The 21,917-nt window shown below is 55.1% G+C and overlaps 1 protein-coding gene and 1 non-coding gene across 2 annotated transcripts in view; one reads left to right on the top strand and one right to left on the bottom strand.

Annotated features, from left to right (window-relative positions):
• LOC122392172 (ski oncogene-like) overlaps positions 1 to 21,054 on the bottom strand; it is a 61,397-nt gene extending 40,343 nt beyond the window's left edge. The window contains exon 1 of the mRNA XM_043386756.1: positions 19,766 to 21,054. Within this exon, the coding sequence (XP_043242691.1) occupies positions 19,766 to 20,779 (1,014 nt within the window). The 5' untranslated portion in view covers positions 20,780 to 21,054. The remainder of the gene's footprint in view (positions 1 to 19,765) is intronic.
• Positions 21,055 to 21,304: 250 nt separating this feature from the next.
• On the top strand, positions 21,305 to 21,393 carry Trnai-uau. The gene is given in 2 exon segments: positions 21,305 to 21,342; positions 21,358 to 21,393. It is a non-coding gene; the product is annotated as a tRNA-Ile (tRNA).
• The last annotated feature ends 524 nt before the right edge of the window (positions 21,394 to 21,917 follow it).

Raw genomic sequence — 21,917 nt, 5'->3', positions numbered from 1 at the left:
GCGTCTCCTTCCTGTTAGCGACTCTCCCTGTTGACGATACCGTCTGAGCTGTCTCAGACTGGTCCGTCCTGGAATATCCACGGCGCGGCGCGGTGTCGACCCTGAGACGGTGTCGGCCGCGCTCCACAACTCGTCACGCGAGGAGGCGCGGCCGGCGACAATCCGCCGCGATAGGGATCGCGCACCGTTGGCGTCAGCCGGCCCACGGAAGGACGTCAGCATCGTGCGTCATCGGGCCAGACTACACAGGGCATTACATCACGGCCGGCGGAGCGGCGAGCTGCCTCGCCGGACACCGGCCGACCTGCCTATCCAGCGACTGATTGTGGTGACAGCTTCACCCCGAGTCAGCTACGGTCATCACCCAAACACGCGACAACTCCAAAACAAGAAGCATCCGATAACGGACGGATCAGAGATAAAGGTATGAATCGATACATCAGGACGTCTGTCAAGGGAGCGTTCCATATTCAATGATTTTGGCTGGGAATCCTGCGCCTTCAGCACCGCTAAAGTCACCCATTCTGTAGGTTGCCTCGCGGCGCGTCTAGCCGACATCGTCCGGTCCATCGCGACTGAGTTACGAGCGTCTCGGAGGCCACACCGCCGAAAAACAAGGCGCGCCCCGGCGTCGCGACGGCAAATATAAATCTCCGCTCCGACGCCAAACGACTTTCGGGACAATTTAACACGACATTCGGAAAAATGAATAGCCGCCTTCGTGGCGCGACGCGGCGAAATTCGACGCCGTCGCGAGCCGGTCACGAGACGGTCCGTCGCGACCCGACAGCGCCGGCGGCAATGGCGCCGGTCGGCTGCGCCTCGTGCCGTCACAACTTTCCGGGCCAGTCGTTTGGGCGACAGCTATGCGCCGTTAGCTGAAGCGAAGCCCGGAGAACAGGCCGCTGAAGAAGTAGCTTCGATGCTGGACGCACGATGACGCCCGCCAACGGCCGACGACAGGCCGTCTGTCTCCGTTGCCGCAGATGTGATTTCCGGCAGCGTTCCTCCCCAATGTCCTGCGTCTCTACCCAATGTCCCAACTTCATCGGGCCGCCCTGCCCCTCCGTCGGCCCTGTACAGTTATCGTCAGTCCGGAACGGGTCCATTTGCCGAGAGCGAGTCGTCCCGCCAGCGCATATGCGGGGTCCGTGCCCTTCTGGTAGCCCCCGGGCAAAATTGGGAGACTTCTCCATGTCATTTTACGCTCCGTGACGGCTTCTACTGAGCTGGAACGCAACTGGCAGAATGCCTCGGCTTTTAGACGGCGCCTATTGGATGTCTGATTGGACGGGCATCAATGACTTGCCTGGCGCACCAATGCCTTCACCGTCCCAACGTGAAAAGATTCGGCATCATGAGAAAGATGAGTGAACAAGTTACAAGACACAAAGAAGGTATCGGGGTGGCAGGCAATAAGGGAGGGCGGAGGGCCAGCAGCGGGGGCGGAGCCGGCGCCAGGCGACGATATCACACTAACAAGCAGAGCTTTCACCGTGCCGCGGACTGCCTCAGGGGCTGAGCGTTTGCACCAGAGTCGACCAGCAGTCTATTCAAACTGGCCAGACCATAGCCGAGCCCTGTAGCGACTGCCACACCTAGCCTGACCACATCATTCTTGGGCTAGCGGGGAGTACAGACAGCCTTACCTGACCGACCACACGCCCAATCACACCATTGTTTAGTTGTCGTTTATCGGTTCGAAGTGAAAGAGCTTATGAATATCAACGCGATTTATTTTAGACCGGTGCGAATGGGCCGAGAGAGAGATCGAAACGTAAACAAGTATGGCGAGCGCCAGCCCACGTCCCGTGCGCCAGTCACGCCGCTTGGCGCGCACGGTCAGCTGGCGCCGGCAGGGGCGCTCACAGGCACCTGGCACCGTGGGGTCTCAGAGGCGGTCCAAGTAGGGGGCCTCGGGGGGCCTATATACAAACACAACATCTCCCCCTCGAGACAACAGTCGTGAAACCGCCAAAACCACAACACTGCACGACGTTGTCTCACTCCTCATACGAGGTCGCACCCCAACGAACGAACAGACGCTCGGGTCTGGCACACACGACTGCTGCGACCCATGGCGGCGTGCGCTTGTTCCGGCGTCCGCAGCGGGCGCGCCCGTTGTTGCCCGGGAGGTCACCGGTAGGCGGCGCTCCGGTGTCGGGTGGCGGCCACGGATCGCAGCCAGCGGCGTCTCCGGCCATCCCCTGAACCGGGCCCACGAGCGGCGCCAGACACGCGTCATCCTCAGCACAGTCGGTCTGTCCCATGTCCGCCTGCGGCGGCGACACGGCGTCACTGACGACCTCTTCTCCGTCCCTGCTTTGCGTCGGCGGGCCTCCCACCAGCGGCGGCGAGGCCCCGTAGGCGTCATCAGTCTCACCGGGTACGGTGGGCTGTGTCACGGAACAGTCGGTTTGGCCGGTGTCCGCCGGCGGCGGTGACACGGCGGGGCCGGCAGCTGCACCTCGGCCCGTGCTCAGCGTTGGGATGCCTCCCGCCGGCGGCGGCGAGGCCCCGTGGGTGTCGGCTGGCCCGCTAGACTGCCCTGCGGTGGACTCAATCTGGCCGGTGTCCGCCGGCGGCGACGACACGGCGGGGCCGGCCGCTGCATCTTGGCCCGTGCTCGGCGTTGGGATGCCTCCCACCGGCGGCGGCGAGGCTCCGTAGGCTTCAGCGGCTCCGGCCGGGCCTGCGGGCTGCGCCGCAGTACCCCTGGGTTGGCCCGTGTCCGCCGGCGGCGGCAACACGGCGTCACCAGCGGTTTTGTTTTCGTCGCCGGTCCGCGTTTGTAGACCTCCCGCCGGCGGCGGCGAGGCTCTGTACGCTCCAGTAGCTCCGTCCGGCTCCGTAGACAGCGCCGCGGTACGCCCGACTCGGCCCGTGTCCGCCGGCGGCTGTGACACGGCGTTGTCAGCGGTTCCGTGTCCGTAGCTGGTCCGCGTTGAAATGCTTCCCGTCGGCGACGGCGAAGCTCCGTGGGCGCCAGCCGGCTCTGTAGACTGCGCCGCGGTACACCCAGCTCGGTCCGTGTCCGCCTGCGGCGGTGACACGGCGTTATCAGGGGCTGCCTCTCGGTCCGTGGTCTGCGCCGGCCAGCCTCCCGCCGGCGGCGGGCAGGCTCCGCGCGCGCCAGCCGGCTCGGTGGGCTGCGCCGCGGTACGGCCGGCTCCTCGGCCCGTGTCTGCCGGCGGCAACGACACGGCGGCGCCGGTGGCAACCGATCGGCCTCCCGCCGGCGGCGGCGAGGCTCGGTACATTCGGTCCGTGCTCCAAGTTGGGATGCCTCCGGCCGGCGGCGGTGAGGCTACGTAGGATGCGGTAGCTCCGACCGGCTCAGTCGGCTGCGCTGCAGTACTGCCGTTGCGGCCCGTGTCCGCCTGCGGCGATGACACGGCGTTGTCAGGGGCTGCCTCGCCGTCCATGGTCTGCGCTGGCCAGCCTCCCGCCGGCGGCGGGCAGGCTCCGTGGACGTCAGCAGCGTCACTCAGCTCGGCTGGCTGAAGCGCAGTGTGCCCGGCTTCGCCCGTGTCCGCCGGCGGCGGCAACACGGCGGTGCCGGCGGCTACCGTTACTGGCGCCACCACCGGTGAGTCGCGTACTCTCGTCACTGCAGATGTCGCCACTGGACGATCGGCCGTGGTGCCGGCCCTCTGGCGGCACACCACCTCAAAATGTCCTGGTTCGCCACACGCACGACAGATGGCGCCAACGGCGCGACACGTGTCTCCGCCGGCGTGCTGGCGACGGCCACAGGTAGGGCAACGCTCAAGAAACTGATGATCTGTGGCGGTAGCGGAATGGGCGACACTCGGCCGCCTGCGCCTCTTGTAGGCCGGCAGGCGCGCCGCGGAATGTCCCTCGTTGCCGCGGAGGTCTGAGCACGTGACACGGGCACCATCGCTCGCCCGACAAACGTTCACGGCGTATCTGAGCGTCAGCTCAAAGTCCTCCAGCCTGCGGCTCACCGCTCCTAAATCACTGTCGTGAACACTGCACTCGGCACGGTCGTTGCACGTCGATGCCGACTTCGGTTGCGCGGGCGGGGTCGCCGACACCGGCAGGCAGACAGTCCGGCGGGCGGCGGCAGCTGGTCCAACGGATCCATCAGCGCCTCGCTCAGCCCCCGACTCTGACACTCCGGTCGTCGCGTCCGTCCCCGCGGAGGGCTCCCTGGTTAGCAGCCTCTCCAAGCGCTCCAGGCGCTTGTCGGCGTCGGCGGCTCTCTTCACTTGCCTCTCCAGCAGTGCCGTCAGTTCTTGAATGATAGTCATCGCGGTATGCTCAATCACGTAGTAATTCACAAAACCAACCGCGCCATGTTTAGTTGTCGTTTATCGGTTCGAAGTGAAAGAGCTTATGAATATCAACGCGATTTATTTTAGACCGGTGCGAATGGGCCGAGAGAGAGATCGAAACGTAAACAAGTATGGCGAGCGCCAGCCCACGTCCCGTGCGCCAGTCACGCCGCTTGGCGCGCACGGTCAGCTGGCGCCGGCAGGGGCGCTCACAGGCACCTGGCACCGTGGGGTCTCAGAGGCGGTCCAAGTAGGGGGCCTCGGGGGGCCTATATACAAACACAACAACCATATACCAGCCAATGAGCAGCCACAACCCTACCTCTACACCCGCTCACTGCTCAAAGTGCCAGCCACAAACAGCTTCATGCCTGCATGAAAGCATGCCAATGCGAACGTGTTACTTGCCGGTGGTTTTATTAGAAACCAGGTTCTGAGAATCACTGTGTGGAAATTCACTGAATTATCGTAAAACTGAGCGCATAAAAATGTAACATTTGTTTTAATCAGGCCTCCAGGTCCCTTTCGAACGATAATCTGGAGGTTATCTCGACATGTTGCATTAACCCCCTCAAAGAGTCACATGCAAGTTTAAATAAATAATCGCCGGCTTCACACGGGCTGAGGCGAGCTTTCGCTCGGCTGGTGCTGCACTCGGTATCTGATTTCCAAACAAGGCTGGCCGCCAGGCGCTGCGGACTCGAGAGGCAGGCGGCGGCGACCACAGGGACCGGCTGAACCCCACGACTCGGCCAGCTCCCGGGCCGTGATACCCAAGGCCGCCACGCCGCCACCGCATCACGTGAAAGCTGGCCACAGGCCGTGAGCCTGATTTCCGATCAGCCTCAGCAAGAGTCCCATTCTACGCTCTGCGAGGGGCGAGTCAGCCGCCCGGGCCGTGACTGCGCCTACAGCGCGTCACTCATCGCTCAGAGCTGAGCGCCTGGTAACAGTTATCGCGCACTGCGCGGACCGCGCCGACGCCTATCCGAGCGAGTGGGGGCGGCGCGGGCGGAGGGCGAGCGTACTATGCGGTAGCGGCAGTCGCCTCACAGTTCTATCGGCCCGCGCCGACATCAGGCTGTGTCGGCCTCATAACCGGACGTGGGAACTGATGGACCCGCTAACCCCGCCACTGCAGACGCCCAACGGCGAGGGTGGGTTAGCACTTAGCACAGCACCCCGCGGCCGCCACTGTGTTACCATCCAACAGCCAAGTCACACACGCCGTCCCAAATCAGTATTTTTGAAACGGGTATTCTAACATTAGACTTAATACATTATGATGGAACATACTGCTGCACGCCTAGGGGTGCACCAACAAGCCCCAAATAACAGCTGATAACCATTTTATACCCCCAATAACTGAGTCAGTAAATACATTCAGTCGATGAGAACAAAGTAAGTCACGAATTTAAACCAAACACTTGACATCCATCTGCTGGAATTCAGAACCAGCACACGCCAAGCGGCGTTTTGCACCGAGTCACTATGCAGTCTGCACACATCCTCAGAAGTGGAGATAGGATCCACGCGCGGGGGCGGCACGGCGTGCACAGACAGGGCGGGCGCCATTCGGCAGACGGGCGGCAAACCGCAGCGTATAAACATGCCAACCGGGACGCCTTCTGTTGGACGGCGCCGCCAGACAGGGCGACGCACGCAAACCGGCTCCACCGGAACCTGCGTGCCGAGACGGCCGGTCGGCGAGACGGCGAGCCACCCACCGGCGCGGCGGCGGCGCGGCCCGCGGCGTCTGCCGGTCGCCGCTCGGCGGCTGCCACCCCGCCCGTAGCGCCGGCGAAGGCCGCCGCTCGAACCGGCTGATTTGCATCCCAGGCGCCGCCGCCGCCGCCGCCGCCGCCGCCGCCGCCCGTCGACGGCGGCTGGAGACGGACGGCGCCTCGCTCAGATGTGGAGGCGGAGAGAAGCCGAAGAAACCCGGCCTCGGCCGAGTCGAGTCGGCCCGCCGCGACCCAGACGGAGCCGGGAGCTGGCGCCCAAACAGGGCTCAGCCCCCAGAAGCTGGGCTAAGCCGCACGAGCCAGACGAGGTCAGCAAGAGCCGGCGCTGCCGCCGGACCCGTCGGAGCCGGCCCGAGTTATGGGCAGACATTCGGTTCGGCACCGAATGGAGCGGGTCAGTTCTTAGGAAAGCGCCGTCAGCTAGCGGCAGACGTCATGCATAATTCACGTCGCTGTCAGTTCACTGACAGTCGTCGATGCAGGCGCGGCACCGTCCACCAGCTCTCGGAACGTCCAAAAGCTCCCAGGCGAGCGGCAGGCCAGTTCCAGGAGTCGCTCAGCACACCAGACTCTGTTGATTTGAGTCCCCAAGGATTCAGCCTTCCGGGTATAACGCCACAGGCACGGACCGCCACGCTGAGAGTGGTCAAAGTTTCGAGCTGGCGATCCTCTATTCAGCTTCCGTGGTAGAATGTCCGGGTCAAAAGCTGATTGCGGTTGACGTCTTTCTGTTTTGTGGCACTGATCCAGACAATGTGGCTGAACTTAACGCTGCACGACTGAAGGCTGAGAGGCTAAGCGTCATATTGTCTAGCCAAACACTGCCTGAAGCGTGCTTGAGGGATCTGCTGGCGACACCTGCGCCGCCTGAGCGAGCATAAGCGCATCCGCGTTGTGGTCACCAGACTTGTCTCGGTTTATAAAATCAAAATAGCTGCTTATAGCTGTGTCAGGACACCACTCCCCGCTGGACATCATTGCGCAGCCCATTCGTGTCCACAGCCGCCGCCCTGTCCCCATCCCCGGCCTGTCATATCTCTCTCGCGCTGTCACGGAGTTCTGCTGCGCCCAGACTGCTACTTCCCAATAGGGTGGTGTCGAGCTGTCGCCCGATTATTACTCGATTCAGCGGAATGCCCGTCGCACGCCGCCGACCACACTCCTGTCCTCCGGAGAGGACGCCAGCGTCACAGACGCTCTCATTCCACGGTAGCTGGGTTGCTCGGTCTGCTGCCATGTGTGACGGTAACAAAGGATTGTGTGTAGACTCAGGTGGCAGATTGTGTGTAGACTCATGCACAAAGAACGGTTATGGATAATAAAAGAAATATCCAACAGAACATCTGTCAGCCTTGTCAGCGTCACATAACGCTCAGCCTCACTGCAGCCCACCCTTTTCCACTGCCTGATCGCGCCTCTGGCCCTCCTCAGCTGGCGCCTGAGCGCGCCTGTGGCCCAGTTCGGCGGCGGCGGCGCGGCGGCCGCCCCGCCCTTCAGGCCGAGTGACGGTCGGTTTTTGCCGGCCGCCGACCTCGACTGGCGCACAATCAGCTGCCAGCGGCCGTTTTTACTCCACTGAGCGCCGCCCGGCTGCCGGGCGCGCCACCAAAAAATCGCCGCCAACGCCGCGCGGCACCGGGCCGCCGGTGCCACCGGCGCGTCGTGCCGTGCCATGCCGTGCCGAGCCGCGGAACGCCGAGACCGGCGGCCAACCCGCTCCCGGTGAAGACCGCTTCGTGGAACGCTCCGAAATAGCTCTTGGCTGGACGGCGCGGCGTGCGGCGGCGGCGGCGGGGGCCGGCCGCGCTGGCTGGCCTTGGCTGCGGCCGGTCGCGCCGCCGCCGCCGCCGCCGCCGCCGCCGCTCGCTGTGTGTGCAGGAGGTATCGACCGGCGGGCGGCTGGTGCGGCCGTGAATGGGAGAGATCGCGCAGCGTCACCGGCTCCGATGGTGGGGAAGTCGACAAAGAGAGGCAGCCTTCCTACAATTTTGTAAAGAGAATAGGCGCTGAACGGGTAATGTGAGGCAAGGATACCCGCTCGGCAGTGACCTCCTCCATCAGTAAGGTCGCAGAGGCGCCGCTCTAGGACGGCGCGCGCGCGCACGCCTCTGCCAGGCCAGGTCGTTGTCCGTATCGATCGAGCTCCGCGTCAAGTTCACAGCCCCAAGTTCAGCAGGCGGGCGGCCGGCGCCGGTCGGCCGCCCCGCCCCGCCCCCGCTGCGCCGCCGCTCGACCCCGCCCCGTCGTCTCGACGCGTCGGATCGACCGGCGGCGGCGACGGCGGCACGCACACACACGCGCACGGTGGCGCGACGCCCGGAAGCGGCGGCGGCGGCGGCGGCGGCAGCGGCCAGATCAATACGGCGGCGGCGGCGGCGGCGGTGACGTCACCGGTCGTCCGACCTCGCGGTGCCGCCGCCGGGGGTTGGTGCCCCCGACAGACGGCGTGCCACCGGGCCGCGATGGCCGCCGCCGCCGTCTGGCACTGAGCCAGCGCCGCCGCCGCGGCGGCGGCGGCGGCGGCGGCGGCGGCGGGAGGGGCGGGAGGGGCGGGGCGGGGTCGGACCGGGCGGTGGGCGGTTCACGCAGGGGCGCATTGACCGGTGGGAGGGGTCGCCGACGCGCAAGGGTCATGTCAGTTATGGACCATGGCTGTATTACAAATTCAGTCGTGGAACGATAAAGCCAGCACAATGCAGGGCGAGGGTTCTGCGCTATCTTGTCATCAAGAATGCTGCCTTCAACACCGAGCATACAGCAACTCGGTTTAACAAGGAGTTGTATCTTACTAAAATTTGCATCGTCACAACACCTTTCGATTTTACACTCGCATACATGCTACAAACTGGCACGCCTCTCAAAGTCCAAAATAGCAGCACTGGCGGCTCAAAGAGACATAAATACTAAATAGCAAACACGCAATTCGCATAGAAATGCAGTGTCAAGCACCAACCCTAGCTGACACCTGACAAACCAAGGCCAGTCCAATCCACACGTCCGCAACCCCTTTGCCGTGGATTCAGCTCCAATTAGAGCTTCATCTGAGGGTGCCCCAGCGGTGCAGCTGAGAATGAATGGAGCGGCACCGACCACTAATGGTCGGCGCGGCTCCTTCCACGAACTGTTGTGGCTGGAGAAACGCCGGCTGGCGCTCCCAGAGCCGGCCATCGATCGGGGTCACTGCTGGGCGGCCGCTGACCGACCGGTCACTGCCGCGGGCGCTGTGATAGAGCAGTGACCGAGCAGTGACAGAGAACCCGGGCAGTGACCGAGCAGTGACCGACCACTGAACAGTGACTGAGCAGTGATCGAGCAGCGAGAAGTGACCGAGCAGTGACTGAACAGTATCGAGCAGTGACCGAGCATCAAACAGTGACCGAGCACTGAACAGTGACTGAGCACCAAGCGATGACTGAGCAGTGACTGACTGTGAGCCGTGAGTGAGCGAACGAGGAGAACGAGAAGAGAGCGGGAAAGAAACCGAGAGAGACAGAGGACGAGAGAGAGAGAGAGAGAGAGAGAGAGAGAGAGAGAGAGAGAGAGAGAGAGAGAGAGAGGGGACACACACACACACACACACAGGCACAGCGAGTGCGGCGCGGGCGGTCGCCCCGGCAGCCCGGACACCCGGACACCCGTGGGGCGTTGGCCGGCCGGCCGCGCTGAGAACCGGAGCCGTCTCACCAGCTGGCAGGCGTCTCCAGTCTCCGCAGCCGCTGCTCAGCCCACTGGGTGGGCCGCATTCCGTCCCCGAATTCGGCGACAGCGCCGCTGTGACTTATTCGGCCGTATGGCGTGGCGAGAGAGCGGAGCGATGGACGATGGCATTGCCGTCCCACCACCCTATGACCGTCGTACAGGGACCCGCAGTTGCTTCTGTACACACTAGTATTTCAGCGTATTCTTGGCCTGTGACACCATTGGAGGCGAATTGGGAAATGATTGTGTGCTTATTAAAACCACCATCTGAAGGGCTTTAAACTGATGTGCTGCTCTCCTAATTCAGTGAACTTTTTATGGCTATATCAGCAAAACATTGTTTTCAGCGCTTTTTCCTGCCCCATTCCTTCTGAAACCTGGAACCGCTTATTCCATTTACTCCTGCCATCTAACGATGGTCGTGCTGACTACTAGTTCCGGCGCTAGTTACTGCTCCAGTTTTGCACCCGGCACAAACTCAGGCGGCACCGGGCCGTGGCTCGACCATGGGGAGGGTCGGACCGAGCCGACTGCCTGGGGCGCGGTTAGATCGGACGCCCTGCTGGGGAAGGGGACGGGAGTGAGGGGGAGTGGAGGAGGTGGTCACGTGGTCCGTCCAAGCTCGCAGACGACCTGACGTGTCCTGCGCCCAGCCATGTTCCGTGATCCAAAATGGCACGAGAGCTGTGGAATGTCTGGAGGAGACGCTTCGAAAGCGAACTTCAGCAGCACTAATTTACCATATTCTGTGGAGATAAATTAATATTATCTTAATGCAGAAAAAATTGTATGCCCACGCTGTATAAGCTGTATCTTTTTAAAAGTTGTATATAGAATTATTTTAGGGACTTATAGGTTTCGTATACACAGTGAATTGTGTTACAATAAGCCGTTTCGCTGTCATGGTTACTAACTGAAGAGTTATCCTTTTTTTCTCACAGGGAATGACAATACAATAACAATATAACAATACGAATAAAACCAGACGTTTCGCACAAAAAAGTGCCTCCGTCAGTGGCAAGAAATGAGTAATTAGGCATGCATGTTTTCTTTCGATAACATCGATGAAGTAGTTATCTTTATTTTTTAACCTTCGCCCTGGTGGGGGGGGGCCATTTTGGCCCCCCCCCCCTGTGGTTTTTCAGCGATAACTCAGAAACCACTTGAGTTAGCGCCCTGAAACTTTGTATAGCTGTTTATTCAACATTTTTACATCATGTCCTGTTTTGGGGGGTTCGGGTCAGGTCAGGTCAGGTCACAAGGTCACCAAAACTGACACCACCTCTAAAAAAGTTCAAAGCTCTCTCAAAGGCACAGCTTTTATCCGATCGATGTAAAATTTACAGTACTTGAAGATGTCACCCAGCTCTACAAAATGGCTATCTCGGATTTTTTATAAATGTGACCTAAGGTCAGGTCAGGTCATCGCTGCTCCCCATTATAAGTCAATGGGAGAATCGAAAAGTAGTTGTTTTTCAGCTAAATCGGGCGTGATTGATCCTATATTTCGTTATTGAAGTGTCTTGGGTCAGCAAATCACAGCCCATGTGAAACCATTTGCTTGTGACCTCGCTGAGGTCACGCTAGGTCATCTCCCTGGTCACCAGAGGTCACCAGCGGTTTTTCTGCACTTACTTGTTATTGAATAGAGATAGAGACTCCGTTCGACGTTTATCGTGTTTGTCTCGTCAATGCGGATCGAATGATATGCAGCATGACCTATTTCGGTAAGGTCATGACCTTGACCTGAGGTCAAATTTTCAAAATGACCTTTCGAGGTCAAGCTATATATCATTCGACGCGTCTCGACGAGCCAAGCACGATGGTGCATGAATCGTTTCTCTATTTTCTCGTGAATGCATGCTATAGTTAAAAACATTTTCAACAAAATTTGCCAAGTTGACCTTGCATGACCTCTGTAGGCCAAACCGTTGAGCTGAGGTCAAATCTGACGAACCTTGGCGAAAGAGCTTGAAAAGAGCTATCGATTGCTTTTTTCCGCGGCTCTCTAGCTCTTCTAGTTTCCGAGCTACAGCGGAATATGTCCGGCAACACCGAAAACACTGAAATTTGACCTATGATGACCTCTAGCGACCTCAATATTGACCTTAGCGAAAAAATGACCGAAATACTTTCGAACGTACTTGTTATGGGCTTTCGTTTGCTTTTTTCCGCGTCTTCCTAGCCCTCTTCGTTTTCGAGTTAGACGGGGGGGGTCATTTTGGCCCCCCCCCCCCCCACCAGGGCGAAGGTGGCTCAGACCCACACCAGGGCGCGGGAGATATATTTTCAGCAGTTTCTTAAGCACATCATGGAAGCTTATAAACATTTGTGTATTTTATCGGCAACCCGGCTGGCCAGACCGAGACGGTGCCGCATTTAGTTCTCATCGATGTTAAACCTTTACACTTATTTTTCTCCACTGACGAAGGCACGTTGTTGTCCGAAACGTTTGGTTTTATTCGCATTGTTTTTTATATTGTCATTTTCCGTGACAAAAACATACTCATATGGACTGGTTTCAGTTCATATAGAAGTTGTTGCACATTCATCAACACAGATAAAATGAATATTAGCCCTCACCACACATATAAGTAGAGGTAAGTAGACCGCGCCCGCTGTTTTACACCAATAAATCGCGGCAAAGCGAAGGATTGCGACGATTCTTTGGTGCCCTGGAGTTAATCAATTTTACAACTTCCCGGAAAATTAAATAGCCCTCATCATTTTTGCATCTTGTCTGAGAATTTTAAATCCCTGAACCAAATTACCTTTAACCTGTGATTATTTTTCTCAAGATCATGTCAGGCCAGAATAGCAATTGAAAGTCAGCGCACATCTTCTGTGTGTTTCCATAGTCGTTTCGTGATTAGCAACGTGACAACATGTGAAATATACTATCTAATGTTTGTCTCATTAATTGTTGTGGGTGCCAAGGTCACGTGAAACTCAGGTTAAGGTCATTTACTTGAAATGATCTCGGCTAACTTCCTTAAATTTACACCTTTTTACTGTGGTTTTTAGGAAGTGTTGGTTTGAAATTTAGCACCCATTTTAGCATTTGAAAACTAGGCATACTTAAGTATCAGTTATAGTGCCTATGCAATATGTTGCCAGGCTGTAAGTGCTGGTTAACATTCTATATAGCCGGCAGAACGCCTAATGGGTGATCTGGCGTGACCCGTCCTACCCCAAATGCTTTGATACATCATCTTTGATCAAAGCAAGTGCAAATTCGGAGTCAGAAGCAAGCCAAGTCCCAGCAAACTTCACTTGTAGAAATTCTAGCAGGACCCAATTTCCGTGCTTTTGGGTTATTAACCTGATCTGGGAGGTCAACCAGTGACCTAGGATCTCAGCATTGACCAGGACATAAAAATAATTGGCTTTTTCTCGTCAGCGATGACCAGAACCCTCAAATCATCGGATTTCTCTCGTCACGAGCAGCACGCTCTTTTTTATTTTTCAGCGAAGCTCTGGCTCTTTTTATCAAGGGCCGAATGGCTGAGGGTTTCTACGCCCCTCCGCTACATGTACGACGTTGAAAAGAAATGCCTAAATAGGTGAGGGTTAAATATCGATTGCTTTTTAAGTGCCGAAGCCCGAAACACTTTAATTTACTTCGATAGCAGTTTTTAAGACCAACGAGCTCGAATAATATAACTTCTTGAACAATGTAAGCAACACATAAAATGAATCGTGAGAGAAGCGGCTCAAGATTAATTTAACTATGAGACATTTAATAAAAACGGCATAGATTAGAAACTGCACCTAACTTGCACTGGTTTTTAAACCTTTTCGTTGCAGACTGGAGGGTGATGTGAATTTTAGGATTGATTTCAGCTGATGCTCAAATGGAGCTTTCATTCGTTCATACATGCGACCATCCAATTCCATTCATAAAAGAAGCCAGTGACAAAATTGTTCATTTTAGATAAGTGTGAAATACAAACTCAATAAAAGTTTAATGATACGGCAAATTTGACAGCTTTTATGATGAACAGACAAATAACTCTAACGAATCAAGGTTGCGAGCCCCAAATAAGGGAGAGTGAGGTATAGATGAGCCAAGGGGCAAGTTTAGCCACCCCATGTTTCTCAGCTCCTATGGCGCTGATTGACTTGAGCTTCCATGTGCCGTTCGCTTACGATGCTGTAGTCTTTCACGTGAGACGGCAACGTTCCTCACGCTCAGCACCCGGTAACATGTGGTATCGCCCCTGATAACTAAGACATGTTTTGCCTTTAAAATGAGATGGTTGTTATCTGCGTTGCATGGTTATTTTCCTTAGCGGGTGTCATTAATCGAAAATGGCCACGGGTGGGGCAAGATGAGCCATTTTCACCTGGGGGAAGATGATCCGGATAAGCCATTGTTGTCTCCGCTGTCGAAAACCAAACTGAGCTGCGCTTGTATCTGCTGAATAAAAATGGTAGGAAATTATTTTTCTTTGTTGATTACACAAGTTGTAAGTGATTTGCAGATTATCTGAAGGATAAAATGATTTCTTTCGTGATAGAAAACTTGACGAGTTATTGGAAAGCTTAAAACAGTCACTTTTTGATGGAGGAAAAAACTTTGCCATAAGTATGTATGTCATGGAGTAAATAAAAGAGCCCACTCTTCGCCGCGCCCGGGAAAAGAAGAGGATCTCTTTTTCCTTCCATGCTCAACTTTCCCCACGACGTGTCTCAACTTACCCCGCCCATGGGGTAGGATGAGCAACGTGCCAGATGATTTTTGACGTAGCCTTTCAGTACAAAAATAAGCGGTATGAAACATTTCTGGCCACCATTACATGCGCAATGACCACTCTGTCCGTCCAACTCGTAAACCAGAAAAATGATCAGTAAGTTAGCCTGTAGCTTACGAAAAACAAAAGCGGCTCAACTTACCTCATTCTTCCCTACGTTACACAATTGAGGGCATTTTTTTAGGCCATCACAGTATTTGTCAACAATGGTTGTTTGGGGGCTGGGGAGGGTGGTTACTGGCTCATAAACTGCCCCCCCCCCCAAATAAAAGAAAACGAAACCGATCATCCGCGAAAAGAACTATTGAGCTCGAACCAAGGTGACGAATCGATTTATAGGTATGCAGGATGACTAACGATGCCACTTTTTGACTTCTTGTGTCAAATAAACTCCATCATCTGGATAGCACGTCAACATGCTATTTGACATTTTACAACAAACGTATACTATTTGGCGCGACTAGCCTCATAAACGTTCTGAAACTAAAACCGTTTCTTCGCAATTAACTTGGACCACGTCATCCCAGCTTATGCACGACAAAAATAAAATAATGCTTCAGGATCACTGGCCTGAATTCCAATGCTTAACCCGCGCACCGACGGGGGGGGCGGATATCCGCCCCCCCTGAGGTTTTTCGCAAATAGCGGGAAAACCGCGGCGCGTAGCGCCGCGAAATTTGGTATGACTATTCCCTTATCAATTTTACACATGGTGTGCAAGTTTGAACCTCCTACCTTTCAAGGTCAGGTCACCAGGTCACTTTGAATGACCCAACCTCAAGTCACTTTTTTGCAACTTTGTCACCGTGCCAGAGCTACAGTAGATGTCGGAGGCCTTTGAAAGTCGCAGGATGTTATTAGGTCATTAGTAGCTACAATTTGTATATCTCGGAATTTTGATATCGGTGACCTAACGTCAGGTCAATTTCGCGACCTCCCCATTATAAGTCAATGGGGGAAAAATCAACTCCCTGTTTTTACCACTAAAACGGGTCGGAATGGCCCCATATACCATACATGACTTCATATACGATCAACCTTCACTACCTTGAGGTCTGTTTTGCTGTTGGGCAGCTGTGAGGTCATGTGACGTCATCAAAGGTCACCAAAGGTTTTTGGCCAATAACTCCGTACAGGAACAAGATACAGACGCCTGGATGGTCTCATTGTGTTCAGCTCGTCAAGACGCATCGAATGATATACATGATGACCTCGAGGTCACGTGACCTGAGGTCAACCTTTGACCTTGACCTTTCGAGGTCAACATATATATCATTCGATGCGGATTGACGAGAGGATCACGATGATGCCCTTAGTTTGTTCCTATCTTGACTAATTCGAAAGTTATTCGAGAAAAACTCTCTCCATATTTAGCGCCGCCATTTTGACTTTTTCGACCCCTGTGACGTCATCTTTGACCTGACCTGAAAATGACCTTAGTAAAAATTGTAGATCTTGACCGTGCGTATCCGATGCCGTTTACCGCTTGTCGCTATCTTGCTTCGTTCTCGAGATCTCAGGGGGGGGGCGGTCATCCGCCCCCCCCCCCCCCGTCGGTACTAAGTTGGCGCAGACCCCCGTCGGTGCGCGGGTTAAAGTTTACTCAAAACCGGTGTGGCTGAGGCACTCTTCGCTACATCTCGTGACGGCCACCATTGTTTTTCATTTTTCGGTAAGCTATAAGTTAATAAGGAAAGGATTGGTGAGTGGGTTGAAAATAGCCCCCCTCCACCCCCCCCCCCCCCCCCCCGCTCCTTCTTCTGGAAACATAAGTAATCGAAAGATCTGGCGATGGTTTATCCACCTCCTCTGCCGCCGCGCTGCGAGGCCTCGATTCGTTCGGTATGTGGCTTCCTGAGCGGTCCTCCCCGGAGGCAAGGTGAAAGGTCATGGCCTGTATCAGAAATTTATACGTTGCTGAATATGTTTTATGTTTCTTCCAAGGCCTTGCACACCGTTTTATTATATCGGATAAACATTGCACTTTCTTGTCAATCAATACATTGAAAGAAAACTTGATCATAATCTTATGCTGCGGCAATTGTAGTTCTGCTTACGGCTGCCTCTTTATGATACGGGCCACCACCACCTCCACTGCGCTGGAGCTCAGGCGTCCTACCCCTCCCCGCTACGGACCGGCCCTCGGGCTAGGTGTGTTAGTACTGAGCGCAAACCTGTAGTAGTCACGTGACTTTCATTCACGTAGCGGGAACGGAAGCTATAGGCGATACCAAGGACGGGCTCTGGGGAGGCAACCGGCGCGGAAAAATAGCACGATTGTAGTTTTGGAAGAATATCTGTTGCGGTAAGAGGAATTACACAAAACATACGTGCTAGGAGCAAACATGTGTTATTCCTTCATACTTTGCGCTACATTTCCTTTCTCCAATGGCCAGCACTTAGCAAATAATAGCGCAATTCTAAATTGGTAATATATGTGTACAGTAGCAACTGCGGGTCCCTGTACCTTTTACTACCACCGTACCAACGCCACATCACTGCCATACCAACGCCGCATTAACGCTGTACGATATGTATGTATATAACCAACGCTGTACCATCGCCGTACCAGCGCCGTATGACCGTCGCACTATTGCCGGGCCGATGTCCTTGGTCGTAAGGTGTGTCATATGAGTCGGCCCAGCCGACCGTTTCGGCACTGTCCCAAACGGCGTGAGTAATCCACCTACTTGTGGCGACATAAAGTCGACCGTTTGATTGTCCGACGGTGAGTAATGACACGAAGTGGACAGCGCATCGTAGCCTTACACTTCGGGACACCCAGGCGGGCTTGACTGATAGTAGCGCCACAGGAAGGGATGCAGACATTGCTACCCGGGCTGCGTTGAGGAGTGACAGCACGCGATCGTTTACCATAATCCCATAGCGCTGGAACACTCCTATATAACGCGCCAGGACCGGCTGAGCCGCGCAGCCACTGCCGTGTTTGGCAGGTGTTCCCAGAAGAGTGAGCCGCCGACCGGCCTGTCAGCCGGCCGCTAACCGATGAACGAGGGTCGCGCGGCGGCTCGGAAAGCTGCAGCAGCCGTACCACCTGAGCTGCATCGATCGCGGCCGGCCGGCCGGCGTGCTCGGCAGCCGCCCCGTGCAGGTGACCGGGGGATCTGTGTCACGGGTCACGCCGCAGCTGGCAGGATCAGCCGGCGGCACACAGCCCAGAGCCCAGTGCACGGCTGACACCATCAGCCGGCGGCACACAGCCCAGAGCACAGTGCACGGCTGACACCATCAGCCGGCGGCCATACAGCACAGTGCACGGCTGACACCATCAGCCGGCGGCCATACAGCACAGTGCACGGCTGACACCATCAGCCGGCGGCCATACAGCACAGTGCACGGCTGACACCATCAGCCGGTGGCCATACAGCACAGTGCATGGCTGACACCATCAGCATGTAGCCATACAGCACAGTGCACGGCTGACACCATCAGCCGGCGGCCATAGTTGGCAGTGCACAGTGCACGAGGTCGAGTCGGCAGCTCGGCTCCGCTCGGCTTGGCTCGGTTCGGCTCGTGTTCATCGAGGACGACATACGAAACTAAACAAATGATACGGTAGTTCACGCAATCTACACAAATCAATGTAACCTTCCAAGTACCTTCGTTGGAAATTGATGATAAGAAGCGTGATGTTCCTTATCATCAAAATGGGCATAAAAATGCCGACCCAATATTGGCTCATAATAGAAAGCAGATCCCGGATCATCACAGAAGCAGCCACCACAAGCTTAAATCATTTGAAAAACTGCACTCATTTGCTCTCCTACCAGCAGTTAGATACATCTTAGCTAAATGCGAGCGTTATGACTTATCAATGACAGTAAACGCAAACGACCAGACACCGACGGAGCTCTTTGATGATTGAAATAAACCGGTCATCACAAATGACAACCAACTTAATGAGGGCAAATGGAACACAGTCGTTTGCATGCCGCAATAAGTCAATGTCGAATCACTGGAGCGGACTAGAAGCAATCTGAATGATCCATATGGGCAATATTTCACGCCCCACCGAAGCTCTCGCCATGTCTATTGTCGAAGCACCAAAAGAGCGATGAAGGTCCCGTCTTCAGAATGCAGCAAGGGCGTGTTGAAATATAAACCATCGGGAAAACGGTATAGCATCAGTTATTGCGAATAGATATGTAAGCCAGGGAGTTCCTTAATTATCAAAATGTCTCTGCCAGCACTTCAAATATAAGCATGAACCATAAGTATATAAGGTACAGAGCGATCCAGAGACCCTACACAGGGTGTAGGGTCTCTACACAGGGTGTACAGGGTGGGGCAGCATAATCGGGAATGCTTTTTGGGCTCTGGTCATGAGTAGGCATGGCATTAAAAGTTAACGTAATCGTCGTAAAATAACTCTTAGCAGAGGACATACAAGATGACTCACTTGAATATAAGGAAGAAGCTCTTAAGCATATTAAAAAGAAACAATGTTCAAAACTTCAGCGACCAAAAATCTTATCACCGACTGGAATACGATAAAAAAGAATGGCATGCCATATAGGGGATTGTATCGAGAATATTGCAGCGGTCATGCAAAGTAAACATCCTGTTGAGGTGATGGACCTATGGGTGGTCTTCAAGGGAGGTGCACGTGGTGCACCCTACTTCATCGAGCCCGGATAAAACGAGCACCTCTGGTAAATACATCCACACTCTGGCAGACTCACGTGGAGTCGTCGGAAGAGAGGATCACTGACGGTCCAGATCACGTCTTACGAGGACTCTGTCCGTGCTGGTACTGCAGTGAGGACGACATGTTATTGTGTAGGGCACCTCCACCTGAGATGAACCAAAAACTTCTGGTCCTTCAACTCCGCCGATTTAAATCCGACCAAATTCTTTATATGGAGCGTTTTTTGGTAGAAGTTTAATGAACAACTTATCATCAGTAAAAACGGTCTTCAGTGCAAGGTACGAAGCTGATGGGCGATCATGGACAAGCAGGAGGTTGCACGTGCATGCGCGTGCTTTTGGACCCGCCTTGAGAAGGTCATCGACGCGAAGGGCGGTCAAATAGGATGAGGGATAGGTAAAAGGTGACCGATTGATGGGATGTTGTTAAAATAGTGCTTGGAGCTATATTTTTAAATTCATGACCAAATAATCCCGTTTGATATTTATTCCCGATTATGCTGCCCCACCCTGTACTTAAATAGGTAGACAGTCTACACACACATGACACACATCATGCCGAACCAATGACGCCTCGTCCCGCACGAGGTCGCCGACTCACCTGTTTCCGTTTGAGCGTCAGGTCAAACTTGTTCTTGAACTCCTTGAACAGCGCCTCCTTGGTTTCCATGTCGGCCTGGCCGGGACACAAGAGCAGATAGTTCCTCCACTTGGAGCTGTCGAAGCCCCAGTGCACCGTCCGCGTCTCTCGGTTCTCGTGCGTGTGCGAGGCGAACTTGATGGGCGCGAACAGGCCGCGGCACTCGTTACATTCGATGCAGGGCGCCGGCGGCGAGGTGTACAGCTCCAGCCGCAGCGTGCCACGGCACTTGCCGAAACACTTGTGGTGCACGTCCATACGCTGGTTGGCGGTGCCCAGCTCATACTCGGACTTGAGGAGCTGCGGCGCGCTGCCGTTCAGCAGTTCACTGCACAGCCTCTCGGCGTCAGTCTTAGTGATCAGTCCGCACTGGGAGGCGCTCGGCGGCAGGATGCCGCTCTTCTTCAGCACGTCCAGCTGCTCCTTGCTGCACGTTGAACAGAAAATGTGCAGCTCGTCGCAAACACCATGGATTTGTGAAATGCTGACTCCACGCAGTACAGAGTTAAGCACTTGTGGGAGGCAAAGTCGCTTCTCACCACCTACAGAAAAACAAGAAATAGTCTCGCCCTCCAGCCAGGTCTCACTGACCTCGCCCCAGGCTTGGTCGGGAGCCGAGAGGATGGGCGGGGGGAAGGGGATACGCGGGGGAGACGGGCTGCACTCCCTAGGGGAGTCACTGTCACTGCTTGCCTGCTTCACCCCCGACGCATCCGGTGAAAGGTCACATACACGCTTGTCCGAGGTCGCCTTGGGCACATTAACGAGAGAAACAGACTTCGATGAAGTGATGGTTGCATTAGGCTTCACACAGTCATCATCACTAGCATTCGCCTCACGCTTGAAATGGGTGAACTCACGTGGTCCGGAAAGGCTGTCCATAGCTGATGAGCGGTAGCTTTTCAGAACTCGCTTAATATGTGGGCTGTATTGGTCCGGCTGAAGGGAATACCGCCCGTTTACCGTTTCCATCATCACGAATTCACCGGCGATGACCTGTAACGCGTCCAAGGTCCGGAGAGCGCGAGCTGAAGCTGGCAATCCGTCTGGACACAAACTTCTTTAAGTCATTGCTGCGCAGCGTGTCCCTAAGCGAATTGCCATGCCAACAGTGTTCACCACAGCCCTCTCCACACCCACACACCGCAGCACCCTCACGCGAAGTGCCGGCCGGCTCACCGAACGTGCAGCAGGGACCCACAGCGGCGCCACCGCGCGCCGCCGCCAGCCGACGCGACCGGCAGAGTTTAGCCAGCTGACTGCGTCGTTGCCATGACGTTGGCTGCCATCTAGTGGCGAAGCTCGGAACCTGCTCGAAATCTCCACTGAAACGAAGGTTTTGAGCTTTTTCCGGGAGTTTAGTGGCATTTATATTACTTTTCCTGCATTATTCTGCATTATTTCCAATAGCTTTTTGTTCTATGATCAAAGAAACAGATATATCTAGATGCAAGGTTGGCATTATGGTCTCTTTGACTTTTAGGACCGGCGGAGGCGGCTGCTCCAGTGGCGCAATCGGTTAGCGCACGGTACTTATACGACAGTACTGAGTTATGCCGGGGTTGTGAGTTCGAGCCTCACCTGGAGCAAGCGTTTTATCTGGATTTCGACTGATCTTTCGTTCTCAAGCCAACCCAGATGCAATCAGAGATCTAATTTTCCCAATTTTGACGCTCTTGAACAAGGTCGCTACCACATCGCATCATCCTGCAGATTGTTAAAGCGGAGGGGTCAGGGAGAGGGCCATATTTGCAGTTTTCGTACGGTTTTCTGGTAACATGTGTCATAAGTTACCTAAAGAATACATAGGTATTTTATGCACCTGTTCGTGAGAAAACTCCAGATCCAGGCCTGTCAAGGCTATACTATCAGGTCACGTCAAGTGATCGCACCTGAGGGAAAGTTAAAATGCTCGCCATGCCACAGCCAGGTAATAGTTAGCTACACCCACTGAATATGATCGCTTCCAAGCTTTCATCGATTGATAAGGGCAATCGATTGATATTTATAGTCACCGTGGATAAGGGCACGTCCTATGTCTATCCAATGTATGTACAACGGTACAACAGGGCAACACCTACAACAGGGCACATATCTCGTTACGCATGTCTAT

The sequence above is a fragment of the Amphibalanus amphitrite genome, unplaced genomic scaffold (genome assembly GCF_019059575.1).
Source record: "Amphibalanus amphitrite isolate SeventyFive unplaced genomic scaffold, NRLGWU_Aamphi_draft 000473F_arrow, whole genome shotgun sequence".
Taxonomy (NCBI): domain Eukaryota; kingdom Metazoa; phylum Arthropoda; class Thecostraca; order Balanomorpha; family Balanidae; genus Amphibalanus; species Amphibalanus amphitrite.
This window is presented reverse-complemented; position numbering and strand designations above follow the sequence as displayed.